A 15,262-nucleotide genomic window follows, 5' to 3' on the forward strand; every position below is an offset into this window, starting at 1 on the left:
GGATGTTTTCTTCCTTCCTTTAATATTAAAAACAGACAAAACAAAAACAAAAAGAAATCCAACAAGCTTCAGAACCGTCCGATCGCCTAGGGAAAGCGCGCCAATCACACAAAGAAAAGGAGGGGGGCTGCTGGGATTCAAAATAATTTCTCCCGGACGAACACCTTCCTGGACCTATCGGAGTTAACTGCGCGCTTGGTCGCAGCCAGTAAACACGCTGTTTCTGGTTCAGGTCCGCCCTAAAGACTGATCGACATTTACGTAACCCAATGGAGTAGTGAGATGCTGAAGAATCCACCAATACATTCGGGTGGTGGGTGGAGTGTAGGCCAGGGGGTTGGCGGTGCCGTGTCATGGAGGCTCAGTCTCCGAGCAGCCATTGAAGGGGAAGGAACTGAGGGTGTGTGTATGTGTGTGCGTGTGAGTGCGCGCGCGAGTGTGTGGACAAGGAGGTGGGGGCAGCCGAGTTAGAGTCCCAACTCCTTGGACTCCATTTGCGATTCTTTTCTTTCTTCCCCATACCTATCTGGTGGTGGTGGGCGTTTATATTTGCCTTTCTTTTCATTCATTTCCAAATCTTTTAAAAATTTAGGGTTGGGGGTAGTGGGAAAGGCAGGAAAAGGTAAGGGAGGAGAGTAGTAGCAGAAGAGCAGGAGGAGGACATGGAGATGAAGAAGAGGATTAACCTGGAGTTAAGGGACAGAGCCCCGGAGGAGGTGAGATGACTCAGCCCCCTCCCCTTCCTCACTATCCCTGTATTCGGAGGATCGGGTTTCTGGGGGTCCTGGTGGGTGTGTGGGGAGGAGTAATGAATTAACCCCCATCTGGGTAGGGCTGGAGGGAAATATTCAATTTTAAGTTTTAAATCATTAAAATCTTAAAATGGCGAAGGGTTTAAGTTTCTAGGGGGCGTTTTTGTGTGTGCTTGGGGGTTTAGCCCCTTCTCCCCTCGAGTCAGGCGTCGTGGCCTCGTGGGGGCGGGAAGCGGGGTGGTGGGGATGGTTCAGCGGCTTTGCTGCCCACGTTCCTGCTCCTTAGGGCCGGCGGCGTGGGCGCGACCCCCCAGTCCCATTCGCCTCTGCCGCAGCCATCGTCGCCTGAGAAGTTAGTCCAACTTTTCTGCAGTGCTGCCAACTCTTTTTTGGGGCCAGGGGGCGTCCCCGGCCTCGAGGCCCCGGGCGTTCGACGACATCGCGCCGGGCGCTGGCTGGGGTCGCTTGCGTAGTCGGAAGGACCGCGGGCTGCCGGCGGCGCCCACTCCCCCGGGAAGCGGCGCGCGCCGACCGCCGCCAGGCGGAATCTGGGTCAGCGGCTGGTTCTCTGGCCGCGAGGAAGTTTTGGGACTCGTCGTAGTGACCGGAGGTGGGGAGGGGACACGAGACTTTATCCCCTTCGTCCTTTCGCGGTGTAACAAAATTCGGCTCTGCGTGTCGTGTCGTGGAGGCTGCAACTCCAGTTTTGATCCCGGGAGACCGTTTCACAAAACTAAACAAATGGGTCGTAGAAGTTTCGCGTCTTAAAGATAGGTTCGGCGAAACTAAATGATGCGCTCTCGCTGCTGTCGCCTTAGTTAAAGAGACAGGCTTGGGAGGGGCCACGTGAGGCGGGTCGCGGTCAACTTTTCGGGGGTCGGGCGGAAGGCGTTTCCGCCTCCTTTTTGGAGGGAGCCTTCTCGACTTCACCCAGTCCTCCCCGCCCGGGGCGGAGGCGCTGGGGGGAACGCGGGCTGGGAGGCGACCCCTTTTTTCGTTGGGGAGTCCCCGCCCCTTCTGGGGTTTCCCGTCGGTCGGAGCGGCAGGTCGCGAAAGCGGGGCCCATGGCCAGCGAGGAACCTCGCGTTTCTGGTCGCAGTGGAAAACGTCTAGAGTCTTGATAATTGCAGCCTTCGAAATAAACCCTAGAATTGCAATATAAGGGGTATATATTTTTCTGGAGGGGTAGAGGTGGTGCTTGTGCGTACCAGCGTAGGGTCCTTTCGGTAGGCTGTAGCGGCGTGAGGAGTGGGAATCCGAGATCTTTAAGTACTTTTTAGAAAATATCTTGCCATGAAATTGGTGGGGGGCAGGGAGGAGGGAAAAGAGTCACTACTATCATCCCACAGATAACTTGAAGTTTCCTAGGGCCTACTTTTTAAGGACTTAAGGAAAAAACAAAACCAAAGTTAAAAAGCTGTCCGGCAGAAGCAAACATTTCGAATGCGCTTTTATGTCTTGGTTGGAAAAATGGGGTTGCCCCTCCTCCCCCGTTTTTATATCTGTCCTATTCCTAGTAATTTTCTCGCCAGTTTTGGGGAGTCCCGGATGTCACTTTTGCAGCCTCTCCTCCTTCCCCTGTGGTGTAATAACGGTCTCTTAGATTTGAACAGCCCTTTACAGTTTACAGAGCGCTCTTCATGTTTGTTATTTACTCTACTACTTCCAACCAACTTGTAAGGTGAATGGTATTGTTTTAGAATCCAAATTAGCAAACGGAGTCTCAGGGCAGTGAAGTTACTTACTCAAGTGGAAAAACTGGTTTTCTACACCAAATCTAGTGGCCCTTTCCTCCACTCAGCTAGACTAGGAGTCAGGCTTGACAGTGCCAGCACAGCTCTGCCCCACCTGTGACTGGCTCCAGGCAGTCATGCTAACCTTCTAGGCCTTGACTTCTTCCGCTCTAACCAGATTATGATGCCTTCCTTTGCTTCCTGAAATACTATGTCATGTTCAAATAGAGAAGGTGGCATTCCTAGTTGCTAACATTTATTTCTCAAAATACCTCAAACATATTTTTGCATTGAGAGTGGAGGGCCAAGGTTTCCTGCCTCCCTTCTAGGTTTAAGTCCATTTAGGCCCACACCAGAAAGTTTTGTGCTCCAGCTCTGACCGGATAGAGGATCCAGCCATCTGCCCTTCCATGACTGGGGAGAAGTTACAGAAATTCTACCAGGGTGGCAGGGGAAAATAACATTTAGTCAAGGATGTGTTGTTCTGGGTGATACTGATACTAGAACAAAGAACATCTGAAAGCTGGGCTGTCTGAGAAGGAGCTTTCTAATGTTTCTTCATGAAAGGTAACAAGGTATTTTTGAGTTATGGTGACATCAACCAAAGATAAGGGGGTTTTAAAGTGAAAGAGTGAATAAAACAATTGCCTTTCTTCTCCCTGCTATTTTAGGGCTTATTTAAATCCTTTCTCAGTAACCTCGGTGTCCCCTTACTGCATAAATATATGCCCTGATGTTGAGGGTCCTTTTCACAAGTGTCAGAAACAAGTTTCACGTGGGATGTTTTTCAAAGGTTTATTTCTTATGCAATTAAAAAAATTTTTTTTTTAAATTAGTGGGACATCCCTGGTGGTCCAGTGGGTAAGACTCTGTACTCCCAATGCAAGAGACCCAGGTTCAATCCCTGGTCAGAGAACTAGATCCCACATGCTGCAACTAAGACCCAGTACAGCTAAATAAATAAATATATATTTAAAAAATTTTTTATTATTGATTTGAAGCAGGCATTGAATGTCTTAGCCCAAGTTTAAATTTTAAAAAATTAACTTAAGATATCAGACTTTGTATTTCGATTTTGGGGGAGAATGAAAAGGATCTATATAAGGGGATTGGTGGTTTTAATATTCATGTTTCCAGAGTGTCAGGACCCAGGTCTTTTTGCTAAACAAACTAAAGAATCATTCACATTCTCTCTTCTAGGTAACAGAATTGGTCCTTGATAATTGCCTCTGTGTCAATGGGGAAATTGAGGGCCTGAATGATACTTTTAAAAAACTAGAGTTTCTGAGTATGGCTAATGTGGAACTAAGTTCACTGGCCCGGCTGCCCAGCTTAAATAAACTTCGGAAGGTAAGTTGGCATTAGGCATGAGAGTATCATGATTTTGATGCCAAGGGGTACTATGCACATTTTTTCCCACATGAAATGATGATTCTGCCTTTTAATTAGAAGCCCCTATGTTTCTAGAGGTAAGAAAATGGGTTGTGTAGCATTTTGAAATCCTCTGTAATATTGCTTTGGTTGTGGAAATTTAATAATGAAATCATTTAATAATGAAATCACATGAATTTTAACACCTGCCAAATGTTTTTCTCTGAAGCGTAAAATGCAACTATTATACAGCTGGAACCAAACCTGGTTAGAAGTCTGTAGAGATTCTAATATTTTATTTGGTGGTCATAGATGGGAATTTGGAAATTAAAGACTTCTGAAAGTCTTTCTTGAAGGCAAAGAGAATGACAATTGTTTTCTTCTTTAAGTTGATATATTTTAGAAATCTTTAATGTGTCCTAAGCCTTTGCCATTCATTGTTTTCTTCTCATGTTGAATATATAGTTGGAACTTAGTGACAATATAATTTCTGGAGGCTTGGAAGTCCTGGCAGAGAAATGCCCAAATCTTACCTACCTCAATTTGAGTGGAAACAAAATCAAAGATCTCAGTACAGTAGAAGCTCTGGTAAGTGGAAAGGTTTGTCTCGGGACTTGTTTTTTTTGGTTGAATTTTCTGAGATTTGCTTGAGTTTTATCCTATTGACTTGTAATTCACTCTTGTGAAACTTTTGACTTTCTTATATCTTGTTATACAGATGATACTGCTTTATTTTCCTTTGGAGTAAAACATTCAGATAAATGTTTAAATCAGTAGGAAATTATTTATTTTATCATCAACTTTAGGAGTTGAATATCTGGTTGTAAAATTTCCAATATTTTCTTAAATTCTGTTCCTTCTTTCTTGATTATTTTTTGAGTTATTTCATTATTTGCTCCTCAGTTTCCTGGTATGAGGGAAGGAAAGGAGATGAAGTGAAACTCTGAAAACTTAAGGAAAAAAAAAAGCTTGGGGGAGGTTGAAATTGTTGAAAATAAACTTGATTGTGGATTTAAACTAGCCATGTTATTGTTGTTGCCTCTTTATGCACAGATTCAGTCATCAAAGTATATTGAGTGCCACTACAGGCGAAGCACTAAGCCAGGTGCTCGAGATAGCAGTGAACAAAACAGAGTTCCTGCTCTTGTGGCGTTTACGCACCAGGGCCTATTAGGAGAATTAACTGTGCTTGATATAATAACCCTTCACTATAAAATTCTAAACATCTGAAATTCTCTTGACTTCAAGTTCTATACATTTTCTGGTTCATGAATTAAAAAAGAATAACATGAGATTTTAAATCGTGAGTGTAATTTTTTACTTTTTACCTTTCTAGCAAAATCTTAAAAATTTGAAGAGTCTTGACTTGTTTAACTGTGAGATCACAAACCTGGAAGATTACAGAGAAAGTATTTTTGAACTGCTGCAGCAAATCACATACTTAGATGGATTTGACCAGGAGGATAATGAAGCACCAGATTCAGAAGAGGAGGATGATGAGGGTAATCATTCTTAATACTATAAATGTATCACAATTATAGCCTCTGCCCTAGCTAGTAAATTAGATTGGACTTGGGTATTTAAGTGTGGGGGATAAAAGATGTAAGACAAGAAAAACTTTAAACCCATAGCCCTAGTCCTGTATTTGTTCTGATTTCTGATTGCTTTGGGGAATTTAATGGTTATTATAATATTAAGCTCCATGAAATTTTATATTTATGTAAACCTCACCACTACTCAGTAAAATGGTATCTTTTTTTTTTTTTTGGTAACTTTAAAAATAGTATTAAAAACAAACCAAAAACCATTCATCACATAATTATCCATAAAAGTCACAAAGTAGAAACAAGTATATAACAGATAAACAAAATGTGATATATCCATACAATGGAATCTTAATCAGCCATAAAAATGATTGAAGTACTGATGCATGCTACAATGTGTGTGAACCTTGAAAACATTTTGCTAAGTGAAAGAAGCCATATTCAGAAAGCCACATATTGTATGACACTGTTTATATGAAATGTCATACAATATGTGTGGCATTTGCCTCATATTCGTAGGTAAATTCATAGAGACAGAAAGTAGAGTAATGATTGTTAGGGATCTGGGAGAGGAGAATAGTGAGTGACTATTAATGGATATAGGGTTTTCTTTTGTAGGGGGTGATGGAAATATTCTAGGAGTTGAACATTTTCAGATAAATTGGTGACTAATAGATCAGATGACAGAACAGCTGTTATTAGTGATGGGACACTGTTGCTATTGGTTGAAAAGTTTTTCACTTGTAAGAAGAAATTTGATGGATAAACAGTGTTACAAAATGATGGAATGATTGTCAGGTTTTGAAGACTATGAAGTAAAATCAACTTCAGTACATGTAATGTTTTTAAGAGAATCTATACATTGGGGAAATTTTAATGTTTAGATACTGTATTTCTCAAATAGTAAATAGGGGTGTTATAAAAGGGAAATCTTAAAAAAAAAAATCACCCTGAGATACTTTCTACCCATTGGCTTAAGAATCTGAGGGGCCAGGGCAAAAATATTTGCCCAGACGTTTGCTCATCTTTTAAAATATTCTAAAAGATGGAGATGAAGATGATGAAGAGGAAGAGGAAGATGAAGCTGGTCCACCTGAAGGATATGAGGAAGAGGAGGAGGAAGAAGAGGAGGACGAGGATGAGGATGAAGATGAAGCAGGCTCAGAACTGGGAGAGGGAGAAGAGGAGGTGGGCCTCTCATACTTGATGAAAGAAGAAATTCAGGTGAATAGACCTTATATGCAGTGAAAATTAACTCTTTAGGCATAGCGTTAAGTAATATAAAAAGTAAGTTGTGTAGAAATTTGAGAGTTTTTTTCACAATTCTGTGTGTATCCACCTGCTTTTTTCCCCCACTGCCCCCCAGTTTATACTATATCCAGATAATCATAATCCCTATGATTTTGCCTCCCAGATATCTTTCAAATCCATCTTTCCCTCAGTAGCATGGTATAGTGGAAACATTGCAAGTGTTTCTGAGCCCCAGTTTCTGCATTTATACAACTGAGATTTATACCGACTTCATAGAGTCGTTAAGGATTTAACAAACTAATATGTGTGAAGTATCTAGTTGCTGTCACATTGTAGGCACTCATGGAAACTTTCCTTTCCCCTAATTATTTTTTGTTTATGCTTTTCTAGTAGTTTTCTAAATGGTCTCTCTGAGAACAGCATTACTACTTAGGTGTATCCTCCACAATGCCTGCCTGTGTGGTCTGCATGCAAATGTGATTGTATCACTAGCCTGCTTGAAACCCTTTAATGTTTCCCTGTTACCATCACGATATACAAGGCTGTGCATTATGTAGCCTCTGCTTCCTTCTCTAGCTTCATCTCCCTTAGTACCAAATTAAATCATCACACGAAGCTATTATTGCCTGTCTGTACACACATTGTTTACTTTATCCGAAATGACTTGCTAGCCATGCCTTCTAATGAACTTTTCTTTTTTCTCAGGTAAACATTAATATACTAAAGCATGTAAAGTGGACCGACTCCATGAAATACTATATATGTACATACTTGTGTAACCACTACTCAGATTGTGCCTCATGATCCTTTACACTCAGCTTTCTGTAATTTTAAAGGGACAGCCACTCCTTCCTCTTTTACCTTTGAACCTATAGACATTTTGTAAAAACTTATTTGGCCACTTTCTACTAGATGGCTCCTTTAGGGAAGGGCTATTCATCTTTGTGTCTCAGCATCTAATACATTGATTGGGACATAGTAGGTTCACAGGAAATGTCATTTGACTAGAACGAATGATCTGTAGTCGCTAGGAGTTTAGATAAGTTATTAAGTTTTCTCTTAATGTAAAATTATTGAGTTTTGTTTTCATCAGTCATAATTTAATATTTATTATTAAAAATAACCTCTTATTTAAACTAGAAATTGTATTTTTGTTTTCCTAATGACTTTTACATTACTTAAACAGTATCACTGATTAATGATGATTTTTCTCTGATACCATTTTAAATATGAAACTAGTGTAGGAAAAAAATGGCACTTAAATTTGCTTGGGGCCTTAGTTAGGATCTTTACAGTAATGAAGAATAGAACTTTTAAGTATTCAGGGAGAAAGGCAACCTATTCAGTTTTTATCAGCATACAACTTGAATATTTTCCCCATAAATTTTAATTTATTTAGTAAAATAATAGATTTGTTATTTTGTAATTTGACTTTTTTTGCCTTTGGCTGCACTGCTCCATTTGTGCGACCTTAGTCCCCTGATCAGGGATCAAACCCATGCCCCTACTACAGTGGAAGTACAGAGTCCTAACCACTAAACCACCAGTCCTTGCAGTTGACTTTTATTTTCTGTGCCAATAATTCTTCTTTAAATAGTATTAAGTCATTTAACAATGACCTTCAGCTAACTTTGAATGTTTATATTCATCCTTCTGTTGAGTATTGGGAAATATTAACTAAAAATGATGTGGTGAAGTATAGAGCAAACATCTCTAAGATAATATATACAACATTAAGTCAATGTGGTACCCAGGTAGCTGAGTCCAGAAGTTTTCAATCATGATGAGGTAATTTGGGTGTTTTTTTAAAATGAAGTCTTGTTTTTAGAAGCTAAAAGCCAGAGAACCTTCAGAAAGTAAGATTTCAGAAGGAAATAGAAGTGATATTTGATTAGCTACTTTTTTGTTTATTTCTATTTCAGCTGCTCTTCAGATGTAAGGAATTAATATGTATAAAGAAGGACTTATATGTAGTATACTTCATTAAAAATGGAGATGGAGGATTTAGGAGAATTGGGAATTACCGTGTTTTTGCACTATTCACAGTATTAACACAAATGAGGAAACATTTTATAAACCACTAATTAGGAAAAGACCATAATCTTTACAGAGCAAATACCTGGTAATCTAATAGATTATATGTGTGTGTGTGTGTATTTAGCTGTGCTGGGTCTTCACTGTAGCACATAGGATTTAGTTTCCTGAACTCCACGCTCCCTGCCTTGTAAGCACTGAGTCATAGCCAAAGGATCACCAGGGAAGTCTCCAGATGATATATATATTTTTAAAGGCATAAAAAGATGATATATTTTTTAAAAGGCATAAAAACATGAATTGATTAATCATGTTTTATATAAAACAAAATCCAGAGAAACAGTTTGCTTTTTAAAGTTGAGCTTTTCTAAATTACCATGGAATACATGTGATTAGTATTTCAAGTGGTTTGATTTTTTTTTAATTTATAAATATTTAAATACCCTCATTTGTCATTCCTTGAAGATTTGAAGTGTTTAAAAAAATGTTCTTTACTTTCTCCTTTTCCTCTCCCTTTCCCTACTCTTCTCCCCTCTCCTCTACCCCCTTCTCTTCCTTTTTTATGTAAGTGTAAGCCCACATATTTTCCTAATTTTTACTGTAGTTGCTTAGTTTATTTGCTACCTCATCAATTGCTTATGCTTTTTGTAGCTTGGATGTCCTGGTATGGAGTGTTTTTAAGGTTTGAATTGACTAAGAATGGTTTCTGATATATGTCATGTAGTTTAGTTTCTCAGGGGCTTCAAGCTAAATGCGGGAAAAATAGGTGCTGATTAATGTTTCTAGATACAAATGGAGCTGTGGTTATTTTGAAAAAGGTGGGTCGTCCAAGTTTTTCTTAACTACCAAGCAGTTTTTAACATCTGCCATTTTAAACTGTTTTAAGGAAGTGTACACTGTTTTGAAGTTGGAGGGGGCCCCTAGATTGATTGCATTTTTAAAAATATATATTAGAACTTAACCATCTGGAACACAACCAAGCGCAAGGCAGTAATGTTTAAAATGTAAAAGTGTAAAAGGTCTAAGTAACAAAAGACGTTTTCTTTGTAGGACAGTATTCAAGCTGTTACTCTAAACCTATTTTCTCTTTTATATTCAGTTCTTTGGTAAGCTTCTTGATGTAGTTTCTGAATCCATAGCAGATTAAAATTGAAATAGTAACTGTAAAACAGCAGGCATTAGGAAAAGATACAACTCAAAGTAGAGGCCAAGAGTCTCTTTAAAAAGGAGAAAACCATCTTACATATATTAATAGTCTTTGAGGAAATTGGCATATACTAATTAGTATACTGCTCATCATCAAAATGGTAACTGATAATTCAAGGAAAAGGTTTAGCATAAAATGGTAGAAGTGTGCCATGCATTTTAGAGATTTTATCCCAATTTGCTTAAAAAAAAAAAAAGGTGATAATGTTTGAAGGCTGTGTTTAAACCTTAGTTATCCAAAACACCTCATCCCACAAGAGTTATAGATCAAATTTTATTGTGATTTTTATTGATATTTGCTATTTTGCTGTGTAGATTTTTAGATGTAGAAAGAACTTAGAGATCTTTCTAGATGAATACTTTTTTCATTGATTGGAAAACCGAGGTCCAGAGAGATTAAGTGACTTACTCTATACGTATAACTGTGTTGGAGCTATGATTCAGGTGATTCCTTCCACAGTCTATGAAACAGAAGACTGTGTCTTTGAAATAGTCAATAATTACTCTGTCTATTAGCCACTGGGCACATTGCTTATTTAGTTAAAGTAAAATAAAATTCAGTTCCTCATTTGCACTGGTCACATTTCAGATGCTCAGTTGCCGTGTGGGGCTAGTGGTTACTGCATTGAACAGCACAGATACAGAACATTTCCATTGTTGCAGAAAGTTCTTTTGAACATTGCTGTTCTCAACCATAACTTATTTTCATGAAAAAACTAGATTTAGTTAGGCTTTTAGAAAGACCTCTGTAAATTAGGCAGAGGTTGTCAGAACATAGGATGACCATATATTTTTTTCCTGTTGGAATGTATTGTTATCAAAGAGTGAAAAGCCCATGTCATGGATTGTTTATTCTCAAACTGAATTTTTTCTTTTAATTGAAGTATAGTTGATTTCCAGTGTTGTGTTAGTTTCTGGTATATAACAAAGTGATTCAGTTATATATATATATACACACACTTAATCTTTTACATTTTGGTTTATTGCAGGATATTAGATCCCTGTGCTATACAGTAGGACCTTGTTTAACTATTTTATGTATATAGTAGTTTATAGCTCCTAATCCCAAACTCCCAATTTATCCCTCCTTCATCCCCTTTGGTAACCATAAGTTTGTTTTCTGTGTCTGTGAGTCTATTTCTGTTTTGTAAATAAGTTTATTTGTGTCATATTCAAACTGAATATTTGAATCTCAAGGATGAAGAAGATGATGATGACTATGTTGAAGAAGGGGAAGAAGAAGAAGAAGAAGAAGAAGAAGAGGGTGAGTTACATTAGCCATTCAAAAATCCTAAAAAGCCTTTATTCATGGGTTTTAAAGAATGTCTATAATTCAAATTATCACTGATCTCTTTGATATTCATAACATATCACACAATTCCTTGAAAGGTATAAAACCTTCTTAAAGAGGAATTTTCTCAGGATATTCATTAATTCCATTTAAAAGGGAAAAAAAAACAGCTTATAACATTTGTTTCAAAACAGGAGTGAAGAGATAATGGGGCCATAAGCTCAATTTATTATTTTTTTATAGACTTTAATTTGGAAGACGGTGAAACCTTATTTATGAGAGAAGAGCAGTTGAACTCCAGATAATGCCTGTTTTAGATTTGCCCTCTCGTTGGGCTTCCCTGGTGGCTCAGAGGTTAAAGTGTCTGCCTGGAATGCGGGAGACCCGGCTTCGATCCCTGGGTCGGGAAGATCCCCTGGAGAAGGAACTGGCAACCCACTCCAGTACTCTTGCCTGGAGAATCCCATGGAGGGAGGAGCCTGGTAGGCTACAGTCCATGGGGCCGCAAAGAGTCGGACACGACTGAGTGACTTCACTTCACTTCACTCTCTTTACCTAGGTCTTTCAAGAAATATAAAAATTTAGTAACAGTTCCATTAATGTTTCTTGATCTGTACTTCATGATTTGACCACAAGGGTGCATAGCAAGCTATCATTATTTATGGCTTTCTAAGTCTATTAAGGTTGTTTCAATACTCAACTTAAAAGTAATGCAGAGGGGAAACCTAACCTATAATTTTCTTGTGCCATTAACTTTAACTAAGATAGATTCAAAATTTTGTAGCCTAACAAATATTCATTTGTTAAAATTAAGTATTTTTTTTTCAGAAGAAGAAGGTCTTCGAGGGGAAAAGAGGAAACGAGATGCTGAAGATGATGGAGAGGAAGAAGATGACTAGATCATTCTAAGACCAGATTCCCTAATGTTCCTGGGTGTGCAACAGAGTGATCACATCTTCTTTGTTTTTTCTTGTATGATAGCTATCCCTACAGAATATAATGTGTAACTTTTTATAGGAAAAGTGTGGTTTTACTATTTTTGCCTTATCATTCCAAATAAGATTAACTAGTCTGTTAATGATCATATTGTATGTAGAGAAAAATTTTCATTGACCCCCCCCATTGTGAAATTCCCTAGCAATTTATTTAGAATCTTAAATTTTCTAATTAAAGCTCATTGTATTAGTCATTTTTAGCATAATTAAAATATGATCGCTTTTACACAGGCATAGTATGGTGCATTTCATTCATAGGGTTTTTAAGTTATTTATAAATTCATTGAAATCACAGTTGGCTGAAATCTGGAATGAAAATAGTCTCTTGAATGCTAAGTTGGTTATTTTTTTAGAGGCAACCCAGAGATCTTTAGTTTGAAGGCAGTGCCTTTTTTTTTGGCTGAGGGTAATTGAGTGCTTTTTTGTCACATGAGTAGCTTGGAAAGTAGGAGCAGAATAGTAAAGGTTTTATTCAACAATATAGTTCATGGCATTTGTGGAGCCTTCTAAAACCCTTTAAGCTAGGTGACTAAGAAGATTTTTGTTTTCAAGGAAAAATTGCTTATACTGAGTTGAGAGACATGTAGGTGAGCCCTTTCTTGTTCCAGCTGAAGATCATGGCCTGCCAATGGTTGTTATTTTAAGTGTGCACTCTTGTTTTCCTCTCAGTGATTCTCTTATGATCACCTTCCTTTCTTGTTTCACTCCTTTCCCTCTTCGCAAAAAACAATTGGGAAACAGGGACACCCAGGATGACTCTGTTTTATACCTCAACTACCTTTTCAGACCTGTGTCAGTCTTAAACAAGCTAAGTGAAAGAAACTGAATATTTTCTGAAATATGGATATTATTATCAATACAGTTTTATGCAACAGACTCTGCTTACTGTAAATCTATCTTGACTGGATGTACAGACTGTATTAGGAAGATGGAGAAAGAAAAGAACAGAGGAGACTCTTGGAAGCAGCATTGTGTTCCTCAAAGTGAAAGTGAAGTCACTCTTAGCGACCTCATGGACTGGAGCCTACCAGGTTCCTCCATCCATGGGATTTTCCAGGCAAGAGTACTGGAGTGGGGTGCCATTGCCTTCTCTGAAAGTCAGAACAATTGCCTGGTGATAATGAGACATTCAAATCAGATTAGCTTTCCAAATGATTTAGATACCACTCTGCAAAGCATGGGCTTCCCAGGTGGCACTGGTGGTAAAGAATTCACTTGCCAGTATAGGAGACGTAAGAGATGCGGGTTTGATCCCTGAGTTGGGAAGATCCCCTGGAAGAGGGCATGGCAACCCACTCCAGTATTCTTGCCTGGAGAATCCCAGGGACAGAGGGGCCTGAGTGGCTATAGTCCATAGGACTGCAAAGAGTCAGACATCACTAAAGCAACTTAAGAATGCACACACTGCAAAGTAGTTCTAATTTTTCTGAGCAGAAGCTTTATTCTTTGTAGTTTTAAAGCATTATTACCAGTTATAGCATTTAATTGGAATACACTGGACAGCTGGGAAAATATTTGAAACTAAATCAATATTAAGATTTGTTTTCAGGTAGATGTCTATTAAAAATAGAAACATTTGGGATAACAGAGTGTGTGTTTCCTTATACAACTACTAAATATAATATGAGTAGGCAAGTACATCTTTTTTGTTGTTATGGAGGCTCCATGTTCAAGGCAATTGCTTTCTTAATTTTAGCTAGCTAAAAATTTTTTCCCCTTTGTTTTGAATATGTGTAAGTTTTTTAAAAGTATCATCAAATTAGTTGGTTACACTTGCATACTGGGACACATTTAAATTACTGAGAATAGTATTACTTCTTTCTTAGTTTAAAATGTATGACAGGGTTTTAGAGTAAAAAATTACAAAGTTATTTCTGGATAAACTAAAAAAGCTGCATAACTGAAATAAAACTGTTGGAATTAGTTTAGTTGGGGGGTTGGAATCTCCAAAAGGCTAACATTTTACTCCTTTTTAACAATTATAATACCCTGTTTTAATTCCTAAGAATTCTTATTGCATAATATGCCAGATTATAAGATACTTTAAAAGTTAAATCTATATATTGACTTTCTTATCAATCATCTTATTGTGCAATCAAAATGATCAAAATTAGAGTTCTTTGGTTTGAAAACAACACTTAGAGCCTCCAAATAACTTTTTAAGAGTTATTTAGCTTTGTGGGTGATATTTTCATGCAAATAAGTAAGGGTGGGTTTTATATTTTGTAGAAGTTTTTGGTCCTATTTTAATGCTCTTTGTATGGCAGTATGTATATAGTGTGTTAAATTCCTCAAGACCCTCCTTGAAAACTTTGAAGTTAATACTTTTGTGCAACTGTGTTTTGAATAAAGCCATGACAGTGTTAAAAACAAACAAAAAAAGGCAGTACTGATTATTATTTTATTGTTTCTGACCCCTGTTTTTTTCTGTGACTGCTGTAATTTAAAGTTTTTGAAAGTGAATTGCTTCAAATAAATTGAAGAGTTGTTACTGATTAGTTTCACTGTATGACATTTTTTGAACATCACCATTGGAGGTCTTTCCTAAAATAGAATCAGCTTGAAATTTAACATTCAATTGTGAATGTGATATGAGATAATACAGTGTAATAGTTTAACTCATTAACTTTTCCTAAGGGGTTGCAAACTGAGCCAGTACTTTTTGTATTTTGATTTGAAGTAATAATATCTACAGTTGAGGTAACTATTGTTTATATTTACCCAAAGTGATTATAAACCTTGTAAGCAAATAGTTTTCTAAAATGAGTCTAAAGTCTCCATTAGTACTGTGTTTATCTTCAGAGTCCTTAGATAATATAAATACAAATAATTCTTGCATGTTTATCTTGAGTAAATCCAACCTGAAACAAACTTTATCTGCTCTCATTTTGGTTTTCCTGTGATAAGTGGTTTTTTAAAAGTTTCATTTGTAGGCAACTCTGGAATTTGATAAAGTCAAGGCACAAGTATAAAGTAATGTTTTCATATATTTTAATTATGGAACTCTGCCTCCTGAGAGATGGAAAATACTGAAGTACATTTCAACTGCAGGGATTATTGAAATTAGTATGGTATTTTCTGGTTT

General features: G+C 37.8%; 1 protein-coding gene and 1 non-coding gene across 4 annotated transcripts; both read left to right on the forward strand.

Moving 5' to 3' along the window:
• Window positions 1-303: 303 nt before the first annotated feature.
• ANP32E (acidic nuclear phosphoprotein 32 family member E) lies at window positions 304-14,675 on the forward strand. Of its 3 annotated transcripts, none has more exons than XM_040230799.1 (7): window positions 304-716; window positions 3,686-3,835; window positions 4,322-4,444; window positions 5,193-5,358; window positions 6,446-6,624; window positions 11,089-11,155; window positions 12,011-14,675. In XM_040230799.1, exons 1-7 carry the CDS (start codon window positions 663-665, stop codon window positions 12,079-12,081), a joined length of 810 nt encoding a protein of 269 aa, XP_040086733.1. In that variant the 5' UTR covers window positions 304-662; the 3' UTR covers window positions 12,082-14,675. The 3 variants fall into 3 exon arrangements, with proteins under 3 accessions (XP_040086733.1, XP_040086734.1, XP_040086736.1); XM_040230800.1 differs by having other exon boundaries at window positions 316-716; window positions 12,017-14,675; XM_040230802.1 differs by lacking the exons at window positions 5,193-5,358; window positions 11,089-11,155; window positions 12,011-14,675 and having other exon boundaries at window positions 328-716; window positions 6,446-6,607.
• Window positions 3,329-3,401, forward strand: TRNAG-CCC. Its single transcript has one exon. It is a non-coding gene; the product is annotated as a tRNA-Gly (tRNA).
• Window positions 14,676-15,262: the final 587 nt, after the last annotated feature.

Source organism: Oryx dammah, unplaced genomic scaffold, assembly GCF_014754425.2.
Source record: "Oryx dammah isolate SB20612 unplaced genomic scaffold, SCBI_Odam_1.1 HiC_scaffold_28, whole genome shotgun sequence".
Lineage (NCBI taxonomy): Eukaryota > Metazoa > Chordata > Mammalia > Artiodactyla > Bovidae > Oryx > Oryx dammah.

Excerpts from the sequence above, each read along its gene's own strand:
- ANP32E (XM_040230799.1), top strand. The coding sequence starts at position 663 with ATGGAGATGAAGAAGAGGATTAACCTGGAGTTAAGGGACAGAGCCCCG. Across the intron at positions 717-3,685 it reads GGGACAGAGCCCCGGAGGAG|GTAACAGAATTGGTCCTTGA; the intron begins GTGAGATGACTC and ends TCTCTCTTCTAG. Across the intron at positions 6,625-11,088 it reads TGATGAAAGAAGAAATTCAG|GATGAAGAAGATGATGATGA; the intron begins GTGAATAGACCT and ends TTGAATCTCAAG.